This window comes from Antechinus flavipes, chromosome 2, assembly GCF_016432865.1.
Source record: "Antechinus flavipes isolate AdamAnt ecotype Samford, QLD, Australia chromosome 2, AdamAnt_v2, whole genome shotgun sequence".
NCBI classification, from domain to species: Eukaryota; Metazoa; Chordata; class Mammalia; order Dasyuromorphia; family Dasyuridae; genus Antechinus; species Antechinus flavipes.
Genome location: NC_067399.1, coordinates 457,399,072 through 457,416,873, shown reverse-complemented (window position 1 = coordinate 457,416,873; position 17,802 = coordinate 457,399,072). Strand labels below are relative to the sequence as shown.

Below are 17,802 nucleotides of genomic sequence, written 5' to 3'. Positions count from 1 at the left end.
TGTATCTATAATTTTCTCTCTTATAGGAAATGGAAACTTTGCAGGTTAAATTTTGCAGAAATTGGAAACACAAAGCCCATGAGTTCTAATCTCTGATCATCATCATAGTCTACAGTTAAAATAGTGTTGACTGAGCAACTGGAGGGTTAGGTTTCATTGGGAGATAAAAATTAAAGAGTAGACAGGATTCTTCAACTTCAAACTAGATGATAAAACAGACAAATATGTAAACATACAAGTCACAATGAGAAAAAGAAATGTTTGCTAATTCAGGTTTTAACCTTTATTAAGAGCCAGCATTGACTAATCAACTACAGTTCTAGGTTTTCATGTAGGATATAAAAAATAAAAAATAAATAAATTTCCTTCTTTATCTTTTCTCCTCTCCAGCACCCTCTCCTTCTCTTCTTAAGTAGGCACTTAATACATGTTTATTGCTGTGCTTGGAATGCTTCCTCTCCTCCTTTATCTATTGGTTTTTTCCCCTCTGGCTTCTTTTAACTTCTACCTCTTTGCTCTTAATTCTGGTGCCCTCTTTCTGTTCATTTTGTATTTTTTCTCTATATAGTTTGCTTGTGTATATATGTGTGTATTTGCTATATTTTCTTCCTCATTAGACTATGAGGTCCTTGAGGACAGGAACTGTCTTTTACCTCTTTTTATATTCTTAGTATTTAGCACAGTACCTGGCATATAGAAGAAACTTAATAAATATGTATTGTTTTATTGATAGCCTAACTCCCCTCCCTTCACCTCTATTCTTTCCCTTTCTTTTCTCTCTTACTCACCCTCTCCCTCTTCTTCCCTTTCTCTTCTCCCTTCTGCTTTCCTTTCTTTTTCTCTCTCTCTGGGCAAGTCAATTAAACTCTTACCATCTCTAAAGTTGTCCTCCCATCACCAATTTATGAGTACATATACAATTACATAAATACAATATAATATAATAGGCCCAAGATAATTTTTGTAAATAGACTTTCCACACTGGAAGTGCCTCATGCCAGTGAAATCATAAACCAGGAACATACACACAAATACATATATCCCTCTCTCCCTATCTATTGAAGATCTGAAAATGTAAACTTGTAAATCAACACATGCAATTCTCTGGACCTCTTCACAGTACCCTAACTCATCCTCATAACCTTCATTGTCTAGATATTTAAATGTACAGTGCATTTAATTTTAATATTGAGAAGTGGGACATATTTGCAAAGCAGTTACATTTATTTCATCCTGAATCTCTTGCCACTTCCTCTTGTTGACTTTCATGTCTTTAAAACTATCTTAGAGTATCAAGACTATTTGTCTTCGATTTAAAACAACTAGAAAGAAGAATCTCCAAGCTGAAGCATTATCAGCAGCCTCATTCACACCAAATTTAATGTTCTGTCCTTTTATTCTATATGCTCCTTAGTAGAAGGGAATTTCCTGAGCAGTGTGTACTAAGGCAATTTTAAAACAACTTAGATATTTTCAACTTTCTCCCCACTTCCTATTCCCCTCTCTTATTCTTACAAAATAAACAGATAATAAAACACTAGAAATCTGCCCATTTAAAAATTTATTCAAGTATACATATGTATTAAACTTTAAAATAATAATAAAAGAAAAGAAATAAGAGTTTTAAAGTGTAACTCAGAAATAGCTTTACAAGATTCAAATAAAGTGAGAAAGAGCTCATCTCTAGGATCTGAAGCATAACAGAATTAGATTTAAAAGGATAACTTTCTACAAACCCAAGAACCTGCTTGAAGGGGAAATTGGAAGTAAACTTGGTTTGCATCCTTCTGAATCCATTGTCAGCTCCATGATCTAAAACTTGGGTTAGAAAAAAAATCAGTCTACCTTGTAAATTTTTAGTGCTTTGGGAAATAAAGGACCCTACCGTTTTGGGAGATCCTTTGCCTCTGCACAATTTTGCTTTTGTGCTAATTCATTAATCTTTCACTCACAATTCAGATTATTTTAGCCCTGGAAATCTGAGTTTCTTCATCTGTGAAATAGTAGTCATGATGCTTTATAGACATGAGATCAAGACTATGAAGCATCAAATGTTTCTGTGAAATAGATTCTTAAAATGCAATAGATATTTAGGCTGATTATGTCTTTGTGCCATCATGTACACTATGAGTGCATTTCTGAGGGCATTTTTTCATAGCCTTTCATAGTTTTTATCTTCTTTGAATGATTTTTATAATTTGAACATCAAAATATTAATATCTTGTGTCTGGTTACCTTCTCCATGACCTTGGACAAGTCACTTAAGCCTTTTGGATCTCTCCTCCCCTCTCCTTCCCTATATTTCCCTCCACTCCTCTCCTCTTCTTTCCTTCCCTCCCCTCTATCTCATCTCTCTAAAAGGTGAGGATGCCCTAGGCAACCTCTAAGATTACTTCTTGTTCAACAACTAAGAACATTTTGATGGGGAAGGGAAATTCAGGAATAGAAGGAAAATTCCTTGTGTGAAATGAAAGGGTTTGATTAGGGAACCCTCATTGTCTTTTAGTTCTAAATCCTATATACTAATGTTCTGGATGCTTAACAAATACACCCCAATTTAGACACTTTGAAAACCATAGTGTCGCCTTCCAAGGAGTACCCCTTGGGAGACTATATACTTAGTCCATCAAGGTTGCCATGGTTTAAAACATTTCTACAGCCCAATTGCAAATTGCCTTTAGAGCTTGCAGCCCTCATTTTGTAGAGATTGTACATCTCCATCTTCTGAAAAGGAATCTGATTATTTTGGAAATAGCTAGACGGTCTCCAGATACCAATTTAGGTATGAATTTATAGTTTATTTCAGCAGTTCCCAAAATATGGTCAGGAGACTCTAGGGATCCCTGAGATCTTTTCAGGAGATACATGAGATCAAAACCATTTTCATAATAATTTTAAGATGTTTTAACTTCTAATATGATAAGAATTTATCACTATAACTCATAATAAAAGGCTCCTTAGAGGTGGGAGTTCTCAATATTTTTAAGAGTAAAAAGAGAACCTGAGACAAAAAAGTTTGAAAACTATTCATTTAAGTGATTAAGGTTAATCCTGTAGTTTGGGGGATGAAAAATAAGGTGCATGCAAACAATGAGACAGAATTTCTTAAGTTGCTCATGATCTCATGAGGAAAATAATTGTCAAAGAGGAATTTCAGAAATGATTTCTCTCCCCTATTAGATCATAAGCTGCATGATCAATCAGCAAACATTTAAGTGCCTATTATATATGTCAGGCTTTTATATGTACTAAGTACTTGTGCTATAGTAAGAAGTAGACAGTTCCTGACCTCAAGGAGCTCACAATCTTATGGGGGAGACTATTCAGAGAGAGAGAATGACTCCATATCGAGTCAATTCTACAAATTTGAAAGTGTCTGACAGAATTAAGCGATTGCTCTCCAAAGATCTACATGGTTAAGTCAAAAAAAGCTAATCAGCAGAAAGTTGGCCACCAGATATGGTTTTCATCCATAGTGACCTATGAAACAAATCACACTATATAACTACCCTGAGTACCATTCAGCCACTCCACGACTCCTGCAATGATGGTGATATGAAAGGAGAAAGAGGATGGCAAGAATCACAAATTTCCAAGCCTTCTACTAAGATCAATATTGTGGTCAGTCCTCTGAACCTGTGATCACTGTTTGACAAACAACTGAACTGACACCCTGCTGTGGAAGAGTCCCTCATTTTGCCTCACACAGGCCCTTTCTTATAGTATAGGGGCTCAGTCAGTATGTTTTCAAATTAATGATAGATATTCCCCTAGCCAAAGGCAGAGGACTAAATCCAGCAACCCAGTGTTCAAGATGTCTGTGTCACATAACCCAATTTCTAGACATTGTGATATACTGAGGACAACATCAAAGCATTCAGAATTTTCAGGCTCATTGTTCATGGGCTAAAACAGTATTTTCTGCATGTACAGAAATAGCTAATTTTCTCTATTATTATGAGATATAACATCTGAAAGGTATGTAGGGACATAGATTGTTAGAACTGGGCAGGACTGAAGAAGATAAAATGATAAAATATAGATCTAGAGCTGGAAGCTAGCCTACAATGTGGATTTCTAGAACTTGGAAGGACCTTTGAATAAAGATCATAATTGAAGGCTGAGCTTAAATGAAGAAGGTTAATGTTGGATAGGAAATCTAGAGTTATGCAGTCCAAATTTCTTACATGAAAGCTATGGAAAATAAAGTTGCTTGATTCCCTGTAGCTCATTAATTACAATCAATCAAGAAATATTTATTAAGTACTTTTTCTGTGCCAGGCATTGTGAAAAGTCCTGGAATAGACATGAAAAGGGTCAGTCCCAGCCCTTAAAGAATTTGCAATCTAATGATGGATAATGATATCCAAAAGGAAGTTAAAAGAGCTGGAAGGTAAGAGAGATTGCCCAACATGGAGACATAATGGAAAGGTCCAAAGTAATACAGCCTGGTGGGATAAGGACCTGTGTGCCCCTCCTCCTAATCTAGTGCTATTTCTCCTAAGACATCTATCCATCATTAGTCTATTCTCTGTTAAGTTCTCTCAAGCAGATTCTTGCATGGATGGGAGGTTGGATCAGATGGTCTCCCTAAAACACTCCCTGCTTTTCTGTATATATCTTATTTCCCAAACTAAACAAATTCCTTAAAAGAAAGACTGTGTCTCCTCTTCCATCTCATTCTTAGTTCTAGTGCCCACGGCCCGATACATATCTCATTTAAGTTCCTGGGCACAACTGTGCATTGTGGGTCTGTAACGGGCCATAGTTCAGGTGCCAAAAGAAGCTGGGATTATAACTGTGGGTAAAGACACCTGCTAGGGGTATTTGCTTGAACAGCAACTATCATGCAGAGGAAGGCTGAGTGAGAGATTGCACGCTGGCTATGGGGATGGTTATTACTTTGTTTGGCTTGCAATTTCCACCTAGTGCCTGGTGCTCCGGGCACACTAGTCTAATGAGACTGAACTGATTAATGGGGACATTGACTGAACCCTTGCTTTCCCTGTCGGCACAGATGAGGTCTCATCCGAGTCACTGGGATGTTTTAAGCCAAGCTGAGCTGCCGGCTTAGGACAGGACCACGATAACTGATCTTCTTTCCATCAAGATTGATTGAATTTCATTGAGCAGATGGCCTAAAGAGAGAACCAGACCAACAGTCCAGGAGTTTCAGGACTCCTAGAGGTTGAACAGGAACTGCATCAGTGGGATGCCCAGCACTAACTGCTGCACAGGATGGAAAGGGGCAGCAAGTTGTATTATCCTGCCATCTGCCACTAGGACGGATGTTCTTGCTTTGATGACTGTTCAAAACTAAATCAGGGACTTAAAAAATGTAGTGAGGCTACTGAAGGCAGAGCCATAAGCAAAGCCATTTCAGAGCACTCCAGAGTAGTGGAGGGAAAGTGAGATCGATGATAGCCTTTGGGTGTCATCACAGGCGTGTTGTTGGCAATGTGAATACACAGCAGGTACTGCTCGGCAGTCCTCGGCAGTGATCTGATGGCTAGGGCGTGCAAGGGGCCTGTGAAGGAGCAGTTGCAGCCCTCCCCCCCCCCCCCCGCCACTTCTCTCTGCCTCACGTCACCCCTGCTGCTCTGACCCTCCTCTTCCTCCACCTGGGCTGCGGGGGAATCCCAGAAACACTCACTCCACATTTGTCCCCATTATGCATGACAGTCTCTCATCTGTCAATTACAAGGGTGTTTTATAATTTTTCTTTTCTTTTCCCCACTTTGCTTTTCCAGTTTTGCTGGGTTGCTCAGTTCAGACTCCATCTGTTGGGTTTACCAGACTGATAGGTTAGTGTCTTACTGTTCTCAACAGGGAGTACTCAGGAGGGGGTAAGAAGAATAAACAGTCTTTAAAAATTCTCTAATACTTTATATGTCTTTATACATGAATTTATGTCTGCAAACATCCATGTAAATATCTATACACATCTATATGCACGTGTATAAGTGTGTGTGTGTGTGTGTGTGTGTATACACACAATGCATACATATCTACCTGCATATATACATGTGTGTGAGTATAATATACATATTCAAAATTATTCAAACAAGCGATGTCATCTTGGGCAAAGTCTCTGAGCCCTGGCCTCTTACCACCCCCATCAATTAGATGTGGAGGAAATCCTAAATTCTTAGAGGTACAAGGGACCTGAAGAATCAGCTAGTCCAACCTCCTCATTTGGCCAATGAAAGACACTGAGAATCAGAGGAAAGCTGTCTCTTGTCCAAGGTCCAAGGTCATAGACAGATGAACTAAACCTAGAACTCAAGCTCAGATCTGGTCCATGGATTCCAGAGGCTCTAGACCTACAAGCTCTGTACTACCTCCCGGGTCTCAGGGACAGAAGGAGCTAGATGACAAAGTTTGTAATGCATTGGAACTGGAGTAAGGAAGAACTGAGTTCAAATCCTGTACAATTATATGTATGACCTTTCTCTACCTGATTGTTTCCACATTTGTAAATTGGGCATAATAATAGTTCCATAGTTCATGAGGTTGTTGCAAGGATCAAATGAGATAATATTTATAAAGCATTTTGTAAACCTCAACATACCACATAAATGATAGCCATCATCTTCATTATCCCAAGAGGCTTTCTGATCTTGAAGCAGTGGGAATGGCTCAATATTGTTACCATCAGCCTGTCTCCTGCTGTTACCACTGTTGAGTAATTCATTCCCTAATGAATAGACTACTGAAGAAGTTACCTCATGCTCTTACCATCTTCAATGTACTGAGTTTGTCTCCCCCACAAACCTATCTGATGAGTTTTCCAATGTCACAGCTCAGATCACAAGACTCTATACCACTCAAAAACATGCAATAACTCCCCATTGTTTATTGAATAAAGTCCAAATTTATTAAATGGATGTTCAAGGCCCTCTCACATTCTATATTCACACTACCCACAGTCTTATCTCCTCCTTTCTCTTTTAGACCCAGGCCTTCAGTTGCTCTGCTACCCAAACCATTTTCCTGTTTTTATAATGTGTTCTTGAGTTATCTAACCTTGATTTTAATTTTTAGAGAAGATATGTAATGTTTTATTAATAAGATTCTTAGTGAACATTTAGAAAAAAGAAGCAGTGATCAAACAGTCAATATGGCTTCATCAAAAACATGTCATACCAGACTATCCTCATTTTCGTTTTTGACATGATCACTAATTGATAGATCACGAAAATTCAAATGTGTTGTGTATGCAGATTTTTAGCAAAGCATTTGACTGAGGATTTCCTGCTATTTTATGAAGAATGATGGAGAAATTTAAGAATAGATAATAGTATGATTGAAGGGATGCAAAACTAGTTGAATGGCTCTACCTGAAGAATAGTCATTAATAATTTGAAAGCAATTTGGAAAATCTTAAGTGGAGAGCTCCAGGAATCTGTGCTTTGTGCTGTGGTGTTTAACATTTTTTTAAATTAATTATGGATATAAAGGCACAGATGGCATGCTTATCAAATTTGCAGATGATGCAAATCTGGGAGGGATAGCTAATATACTGAATAAGGGTCAGAATTCAGAATGCTTTTGACAGATTCGAAAAATAGTCTGAATTTATTCTGGTGAAATTTAATCTAGATACGTATAAAGTCTTAAAGGATGATTCAAAAATCACCTTCACTGGTACAAGATTATTTAACTAGATAAGAGTTAATAGATAATGGTTCATTTGAAAAAAGATCTGGGGATTTCAGTGGGATACTACTTCAGTGTTAGTAATGTGCTTTGGAAGCCAAGAGAGACAATGCAGACTTATATTTTTTGCATTGAGATGCAAAAGAAGATAATAATCTTATTCATACCTTGTCAAGTATTCTGCCCTGGTCAGATTACATCAGTAAAAGAAGATTCAGTTCCCTCATGTCTTAAGGGAATGATAAGCTAGCCAGTATCTAGATGATGAAAACTGGCATGATAAAATCATGCCATGTGAGGATCCTGACTCTTCTAGTTACTCTCTGAATGACCTTTGGCAAATCTCTTAAATTCCCTAAGCCTCAGTTGCCTCATCTCAGAAATGGGACTTGGGCTAAATTATTTTGGATGTAGATCCCCATCAGCTATAATATATGATGCTATAGCTAGTAAAGGAAACTGAAGATGTTTAGCCCTGCAGAGAACAATCTTAGTTGGGAAATAATAGACACTTTCAAGTATTTAAATAACATTCATGTGGGAAAGGGCAAGGAGCAAAGGAATAAACATTTTATAAGTACCTACTATGTTCTAGGCACTATGGTATGTATTTTTATACTTATTTTCTCATTTGATCTTCACAACAACACTGAGAGATAAGGACTGTTATTATTCCCATTTTATAGTTGAGGAAAATGAGACAAATAAAGGTTAAGGGACTTGCCCAGCGTTACACAGCTAGTAAATGTTTGAAGCTGGATTTGAAATCAAAACTTTCTGACTTCAAACCCAACCTCTGCCTCTGACTTTTTCTGTTTAAGTCTCAAGGGAAGAACTAAGAATAAAGCTTACGATTTGCAAAATAGATAAAGTTAGTTTGGGCATAAGAAAAACTTCCTAATAATCATAGTTATCCCAAAGTAGAAATGACTGTCTCAGCAGGTAAAGGGAGGTCGGGTCCCTGCAGGCTTTCAAGCAGTGCCAGGATGATGAGTTGTCAAATATTCTACAGAGGATTCTTTTGTCTGTGTGGTTTGTACTAAATGACCTTTGCGGTCCCTTCTGGGTCTAAGAAGTTGTGATTTCTCAGTTGTCCTTCAAAATCTAGCTTTCATGGCACCTCCTCCAGGAAGATGTCTTAGTCTTGTTAAGCCCAAACCTTACACAATCTTCCTCTCTCACTTAAATCCAATTCGCTTTTATGTCATGGTATCACCTCCCTGATATCATAGTCCTCTTCCAGAATGAAAGACGAACAATAACAATCCTACCCCCAAAAAAAGTCCAACAACTAAGATCATATAAGCTATCTCTCTTAATGAACTTTCACATTTAACTGGCATTTTAATTATTTACATATGTGCTGTATCTCCTGTTCCAGAAAATAAGTTGGTATTTGACAGTGCAATATAGTAAAAAAAAAAAAAAAATCCTAGATTAGCCAGAGGATCTGGACTTAAGTCTGATGGTGTTTCTTATGAGCTATGTGAATCAGAACAAGCCACTAACTTTCTCCAGAGCTCAACTCATTTATAACAAGAGGGGATATAACTAATTTATATCTAATGTACCTTTCCAGTTTTGAATATATTATTCTCAAGGAAAGGAACCTTTCCCTAGTCCTTTTTGTAACTCTTTCCCCCATTCCCCAGAAGGTCTAGCAGAAAATCTTTTTACAGCATAACCATTCAGTAAATATTTATTGAAGGAATGAATGTATTCATTCATGAGGGAATTGAGTTAAGACTTTTTGTATCCAGAAGTCCTCTATTCAATGCAAGTATGCTACCTTTGAGGGATAATACACAAAAGCAGTAATATTTGCTAAGTTTTCAAGGTGAAATGATGGGCTATATCAGTTACCTGTCATGGAGCATTAGGAAGGAACCCTGAGAAAATGAAATGTATCAGCTTCTTTTCATAGGAAAAAAAAAGTTAAGAATATATAGGGCAGGTTTAGGGGGAGAGGTCTAGGAGACTATGGAAAGGTAGGAACAGTGTGAGAAACGTATTTGGTAGAGATGATGCCCTCCCCTCAACAGGAAATATTTTGCCTAAGGCCATCTTAGGACATAAAGAAATTATGGTTCTTCTAATTATTTGTTGTATGATCTTGGTCTGTTTTGGTTTTTTCTCTGTGTTTTGTGCTTAGAGGATTCAGGGAATTGACCAGAATTCCTCAAGATATTGGTGATCTGATATCTGGACATGAAAGGTATACTATAAGATTTGTGTTCAGTATCTTGTGGTCATTTCTGACTTGCACACTACACCTTAGTCCTGGACATCAGGGAGTTAAAACAGGCTGAATGAGGAAAGTAGGGATGAAGGAAATAGGGGGAGAAGGAAGGAAGAAGAAATATACATCCAGCCTGTTAATTTGCATTACCAATTCTGCTCTCCTCTTTAGCAAATACAGCTTTTCCCAACAGACAGGGTCTCAGGGATGCTGCCCTGAACCTCTTGCATATTGTCAGAAATGTTTGTCTGCCCAGCTGCTTCTGCCTCCTGAGTATCAGGCTGTCCTATAGACGCATCTGCCTGAGCCGATAAGCACGCCCTGGAATGGAGCTCCTTAGAAATTGGCATTTCTAAGACATTTCAGGTGTATTATCTCCAGGGCTGGTGAAACCCCTTCAAAGAAACAGGCATCATTAACATGTCCAGTCGTCTCAAGGCGTTGGACAATATATAACTCTGGGGTATGGTATTTGAGAGTGAAACTACTGAGCCTGCAGAGGGGAGGGAGAAGAGGAAAGAGAACCAGCCAGTTCTAATTATTTCCAAGAAGAGCTTCTCTTAGGAAGTCTAATAAAATTAGTCCTCTGCCATTTGTTCGTTTATTTTTTCCTCTCTTTCTGTCTCTGTCTCTCTGAATTTGTCTGTCTCTGTCTCTCTGTCTCTGTCTTTCTCTACCTATTGTTCATATCTAGATTCCTTTCTCTGCCCCATTTGGCTCTTTCCTTTTGTTTCATCTAATTCTTTCCTTTCTCTTCTGCCTTTCCAAACTTTTTTATTTGTTCGCAGGTTCTCTTCAGTTCCCTCCCATTTTAAAACTTCTTGTAGACTAACTCTATTGATACCAATCCAGAGTAGGAAAAAATTTGATGGTGAGCTAATCATTTTCTTCCAAGTGATTTATTTTAATGCCAACCTTATTTTACTATGCTGGTACAATCATTTGATCAGAGCATGATAGTAATAAGGCTAAGGTTTGGGATTTTATCTTCAGTGAATTGTGCAGAGGTTGTGCTCCTTGCTGATTTCTGCTTGTTTTATGCTTTAGGATAGTGTGTTTCAAACTCCCTTATAATTCTAGGATTCCATTATTCAAAGAGTCTCCTCCAGCTCTAACACCTCATTGTTCCAAAATTCTTCCAGTTTTAACATGCCATTGTTCCAAAATCTCTTTCAACTCTGACATGCCATTGTTCCACGGTTCCTTTCCAGCTCTAACATTCCATGGTTCCAAAGTCCTTCCAGTTCTAACCTGCCTTTATTCTTTCAACTCTAACATCCATTGTTCCAAGATCCCTTCCAACTCTAAAACTCTATTGTTTCAAGGTTTCTTCCAGCTCTGGTATTCTATTGTTGCAAGATCTCCTTCAACTCTAACATTTCATTGTTTCAAAATCCTTCCAGCTTTATCATTCTATTCTTCCAAGATCTTGTTCAACTCTGACATTTTATTGTTTCAAGGTTTTTTCCAGCTCTAGAATTCCATTGTTCCAAGTTCCTTCTACCTCAAAGTATTTTAATAATTGCATTGTGATTATTAGGATGTTATGATATGATCATGATTTAACTATGATTGGGTAGGTGAGGGTGGGGTCTAAGGCTGGCAGCTTATATCATTTTGGATGTCCACTCTACCTTAACATTAGCCCCATTGCCCACCCTATAGCTGCTGAGGTGACACAGGAAACCGTGGAATCCCTGATGCAGAAGTTCAAGGAGAGTTTCCGCACCAATACACCTATCGAGATCGGCCAGCTCCAGCCAGCTCTCCGTAATGCATCAGCAGGAAGACGCAAGCGAAGGAGCAAGTCCAGAGGTAGGCCCTCTAGAATTCAATTGTACCATTTTTTTCTCTGACCAGAAAAGTCAAAGGGAGCATTAGCTCCCTGTATATACTGTATAGCTGATACCATTGGGACTGGTTTAATCCAAAGGATTTAGTATGGCAGAACAGAGATGTATCCCCCAAACATGTCCTAAAATAAATATTTCCACATAAATCCATAGAGACATTTTTTACTAGTCAGGAAAAAATGCTATCAAAGATCTTGATTTAATAAATATTGGAAAGAAAAACTAAACAATCAAACAATAACAAGACATCTTGGTATCTTCTTTTCAATTTATTGATCTTCTCATTTGTAGCTTTTGTCTCCCTAGCTTCCTTTCCTTATGCTCAGAGCTATCCAGAAACATGATTACCATCTACTACTAGCCATGTACCATCTAAGGGATGGTAGCTGTCAGTAATGTTTGTTGAATCTCAGTTTCTTCTTCTAATGAAATGAAATTAGATCAGATGAGCTTTATTAATGTCCCTTTCAACTCTGCATCTGATCATTTTGATATCTGATTAATTGACAGTGGGAAATACTGGTACAGCAGAAAATAAAAGCAGATTTTAGATACTGATGTATCCTTGAAAGTACATTTGATTTGGGTGATATCATTGAAACTCTCTGAAGTTTGGTCCTTCAGAGGTAAATTTGAGATCAGGCAGAAGACCATAAGTGACTATAGAAACTGGAATCACAGAGTCTTAACTTTTATCCTGCATTCATCTTTCTTATTTCTGTAGCCTTATGTTACATGAATCCTCTATATAAGTGCTTCTCTCTATTTAGGGTCTTCCTCTCATTGTCTCTCCTTATTCCTCACAATTTTCCCATAAATAAATATGTATGTGTGTGTAAAATTCCATGCTAAATTCTGCTTTTGCTTTAGCTGTTCCTGTAACATATCCATTTCTTCATGTCTCCAAATTCTATCCCTCCTTCAAGGTCCATCACAAAAACTATCTTATTCATTAAAAGTACCTTGACATCACAGCCTGCATCGACATTCCCTTTTCTGAATTCCACTAATATTTTGGACAATTTTAATAATGTTATTGTTATTGTTTTAACTTCCTGAATTATTCTATAGTTATTTCATGAATCTGTCTTAGCTGTCTATCTTCACCTTGCCTAGAGAATGCAAATCATAACATCCTAATAATCACAATGCAATTATTAAAAGAATGTGATCTTTTGTGATATAAATTGAAAACTAACATGTCTGGAGGAGGTGAACCAGAGTACTTTAAATCCATCCTATAAGTAGATTGGTTGAAAGAATTTAAAGCAATTTACTTGAAGAAGAGAAGATTAAGGAAATAACATATTAGATTTCTTTAAGTATTTGAAATATGTATTCTATTCATATTAGCTTTGGATGGCAGAAATAAGAGTGGTGAAAAAAACAGAGAAAGGTTTCAGCTTCCATTTGTGTCTAAAGATAGCCATCTCTAAGACAGGGAAGTGGAGTAGGGGAAAAAGAGAAAAAGAAGATATATGATCACTTTATTATATATTTAAAAGGAATAGTAAGTTGTACATAATAGAGTTTCAGTTTCATGTGCAATCATCTTTTTATTATACTATGTTAAGGAAATGCTTGCTTTATTCCATAAATTAAAATAAAGTGAAGAAGAAAATCAGAAGCAAAAAATCGAATAAAATAAAATTTTCATCTTGTTAATAAAAAAAGAAAAAAGAATTTACAAAAAATTAAGTATATTCTAAGATGAAATGACCTACCTTAGGAAACAGTAAATTTTGTACCACCAAAGTCTTCAAGTATAAATCAGATGGGTACTTGTCAGAGATACTGAAGGGTATATTCCTCTTTAGCAATGGATTACACTAAATGGCCTTGGAGATCCCTTCTGACCCAGAGATTCCATGATTGTATCAAGTATGGGTTGATATGGCTTACTCTCAGCCTAGGCTAGTTTGTTTGTCTGCCTTCTTTTTATTTTCCTTTTAGAGGTTTGACTGATTTTCATAGAGGGGAATTTGAGGGAAAAGCAATTCAAATTACAAAACATATTCAGAACTATGCAATTTGTTTTTATAAGACCCAAATGATAACAGTTATAACAATTATTAGCTAGTCAAGATGTTCTAGTTAGACATTATTAAGGACCTACTTTACTGAATAGATAAAAATCAGTTTCAGTTACCATATTAATTGTCCCTCAATGAGATGCTTCAAAAATACTGTAGATTGATCTAGAACATTTAGTCCTTTTGAAATTATGTTGACAGAATCTATTTACTGCACACACTCTCTTCCTGTAAGCCTTTTAGAAAATACTGCTTTTCATACATGCTATAATCCATCCAAAGGGACTTTCTTTCTGCAAAAGGACACTCCGTTTCCCATCTCCATGCCTTTGTACTTTAAGAATTTGTGAAATCAACTTCTAAACACCTCATAACTTAGAAGATCTAGTTACTGTCTTTCAAGGTCAATTTAAATGCCATCTCCTTTATGAAGTTGTTCCTACCTTCCAAACTTGTTGCTAATGCTTTCCCCCTTAAAATTTTTCCAAATATATATACACACAAATACATAGATACATATATATATATATATATATATATATATGTAACATATTGAATATCTATTTATAGGTCTGTGTTTTTATAAAGTTATATAAATACATATCCCTTACCTTCATTTAGAAGCTATGCTCCTGGGAAGTGGGAACTATTTATTTATTTATATTTATCTTTTTATCCCCAAAATCTTAGCACAATATCTAGCACAGAGTAAGAAATTAATAGATGAATACCTCTTAACTGATTGAGAAGAGGCTGAAGAAGAGGAGATAATCTTTAGCCCCCAACCATTGTCTCAGTTCTTACAAATTTTGAATTCCTATAGTCCACACTACTAAAGGACTTTACTGTCTTTTAGATAGATAATCTTTGCTCCTCAAAGCCGCCCTAATAACAGTTGGCCTTTTGGCCTGGTTCAGAGGGAGCACCTGGCATGGCTGTGGTTCATTAATCTCTGTCCTTCCCTAGACGAGGTGCCCAGTGATTTCTAGCAGATGGAGATGGCAGTACAGAGACAATAGGGCTGAGTTTAGAGCATCATTAAAATCATGTCCATTGGTTTCATCCTGCCTTGCCTCCTGTGTAGAAAGCACAGTTGATATTAAAGAGCATAATATATTCATTTAGCTCTAAAAAAGAAGGAATAGAAATAATTAAATGTCATCTCCAAAGCAGTTGTCCAGGGATGACTGAACAAAAGGAAATGTTTCACTTGAAACAGAAGAAATTTGGTATGGGTGGAAAATATATCTTCTTTACCATTTAAAGGATTAAATCATAGGACAGGGAGATCATAGAAACTTTACCACAAAAAATCTTTAAGAATCAATACATCTATCAATATGAAGTATTTATGAAGTGCCTACTATTTGCTAGGTGCTGCGTGAGGCACTGACAATATAAGTACAAATAATAACATAATACCTACTTATAAGGACCATACATTCTAATAGAAGAGACAACAAATATATGTACAAATATATACAGCATAAATGTAAAATGGGCAGTTAGGTGGTGCAGTGGTTAGAGTCCTGGGCCAGGAATTGAGTTCAAATCTGGCCTCAGACTTTACCAGCGTATGACCCTGGACAAGTTACTTAACCCTGTTTGCCTTAGTTCTTCATCTGTAAAGTGAACTGAATAAAGAGTTGGCAAATCATTCCAATATCTCTGCTTAGAAAATCCCAAATAGGTTGATAGAGGGTCAAACATAACTGAAAAATAACTAAATCCACACATTAAATAAAAAGTGAATAAGTTCAAAACAGATTGGGAGGCACAATGCTAGCCTTTGGGGCATCATGCAGGAAATAATGATTGAGTTAAAGGGAGACTTCATACTTCAAGGCAGAGGGAAATATCGATTATATTCTAGGTGACCAGTACAGTTACAGAGACAATGGCATGTGTGAGGAACAAAAGTCAGGTTAGCTATACCAAAGAGTGTGAGAGGAAGAGCAATGATCAATAAGGCTGAGAAGTTAGGTTAAGACAAGATGCATAGATAGAAGTCAGCTTTTGTAAGTAGGGCTACCTCTTTGTCAGGAATTGAGGGAAAGAAGAGAACAAGATATCCAGAGAAATTTGGATAAAGAAGTAAGATGTCTAAACATTTTTGTGGGTTTGGAAGTCCATCTACAGAATGAAACAAACAAAATGTGGACACAAACAGAATTATACAGTGGAAGGAACACGAGGCTTAAAGCCAGAGTATAAGGGTTTCATTCTTGTACCTGCTCTACAAAATGCATTTTCTTCCATCTATATCCTTCTATTTCTATTCATTTCTGATGATCATTTGCCCAACAACTGAGAGCCTTAGAATATCATCAGTAGAGATCACTAGGTACTAGGTATTCACTTGTGAGGAATGCTACAGTGTTCAAATTACTTAGGACAAGCAATAATTTTGATAGAGTTGTATTTTGTGAGGGTAGTGGTCATATTTAGGTGCTTCTGCTAATGCTAGTATGACTTTTACAAAATGAAATCAGGTTGAGATAAGCTCTCCACACTTACTTTTTTCTCCATCAGTTAATCAACTTTATGCTCTGCAAAAGTTTGATTGTTTTGATTTTTTGATATTTAATTTTTTTGTTTTTTGAGAATGGATCTTTTATGCAGAGATTGTAACTTTTAATAAGAAAAGTTCAGTGATCCTTAGAAATATTATGTTGATCTTGGTATGAGGAAGTCAGCATTTCAAGGATAATTCAAACCCAGTGAAAAAGTATCCCTTACACGAGCACAAAAGAAAATGAATTTGAAAATGCAAAAAAGTGGCACAGACAAACTATTGCTTAAAATTCTCAAAAAATAATCATCTTTAGAAGGACAAGGCATCTAGAGGTGATGCTGGCCTAGTGCTTCTCAAATTTGAAAGAATGATGAGAGGACTAGTTTTTAAAAAGCAAAATAAATAACAAACCCTTTATTAATGTGAAAAACAATTTCTGTGATAGAAAATATGTACAATAAGAATGCTGAAGATTTGAAAATGATAATTTTTATTGATGAAACTCATTTTTTCATTCAAAACTATATCAAAATTATTGTCAGAAAAAGTCCATTTCAATTTATAAGATTCATCAGCCTCTAAAATATCATCATTAAACCAATAAAGTTCAAAATCTTCCCCAATATATTTAGGAGGTTTTTTTTTTACTTTAAATAAATATGAAAGTTTTGTCCCTTTTAGATAAATAATAAATTATATTAAATATTTCCATCAAAAGAGACCAAGAAGAATTTCTTAGAAATAGCTCTTTCAACATTCAGAAATTTCCAAATGGAGGTATAATACAGCAAGCTATTAATGTGTTATAACACAAATCACCCAAAAGCTAAGAAATTTATCCAAAAGGTGGAGATAAACATGTTTCTATGTCCTGGAAACTCACTGCAGTTAAACCCTTTTGGAAATAACAAAAACCAAAGCCAAACTTAGAAAAATGAATGGTTTCATAATAAAAAAATTAAAACATACATTCAAAAGTCACCTAAATTCAGTGTCAAACTATGTAAAACAAATGACTACAGAAAAAATAAGGACATACTGCATAGCCTATTTTTTAAAGATGCAGATTTTAAGTTTATCATATGTCAATCAATTTAATTATTTCATCTTGTCCCAAGTAATTTTCACAGCACCGTACATGATGTCTGCTTTTATTGAGTAGTTTACCTGCTCCTGGGAGTATTAACATAGTACCATGAACAAGAAATTGCTGATGAACATACTCTGGGACTAATCCAGGGATTTACAGCAGATTTAAGTGCCATACTCTTCTGGGGTTTGTGTGTGGAGGACATTTTCCCAATTTCCCAAGGACCAAACGTCTCCAGCTCCCATCCTGAGTCAGGTGCCATGCTGCACCAGGCTTACTCCATGGCTATCTGATTTCCATTTCCCTGATAACAAGTGCCCATCCAGAGACAGAAACATTGTTTGGGCCGTTTACCCATGGAACATGTTCATTTATTTATAAGTCTGAAACCTGATCTCTTATTCTGGGTGTGT

General features: G+C 36.4%; 1 protein-coding gene across 2 annotated transcripts in view; it reads left to right on the top strand.

Annotated features, from left to right (window-relative positions):
- Positions 1–17,802, top strand: part of ASTN2 (astrotactin 2) — a 1,134,072-nt gene that overhangs the window by 332,508 nt on the left and 783,762 nt on the right. For both annotated transcript variants that reach the window (XM_051979519.1, XM_051979520.1), the window contains exon 4: positions 11,564–11,713. In XM_051979519.1, the coding sequence (XP_051835479.1) occupies positions 11,564–11,713 (150 nt within the window). The remainder of the gene's footprint in view (positions 1–11,563; positions 11,714–17,802) is intronic.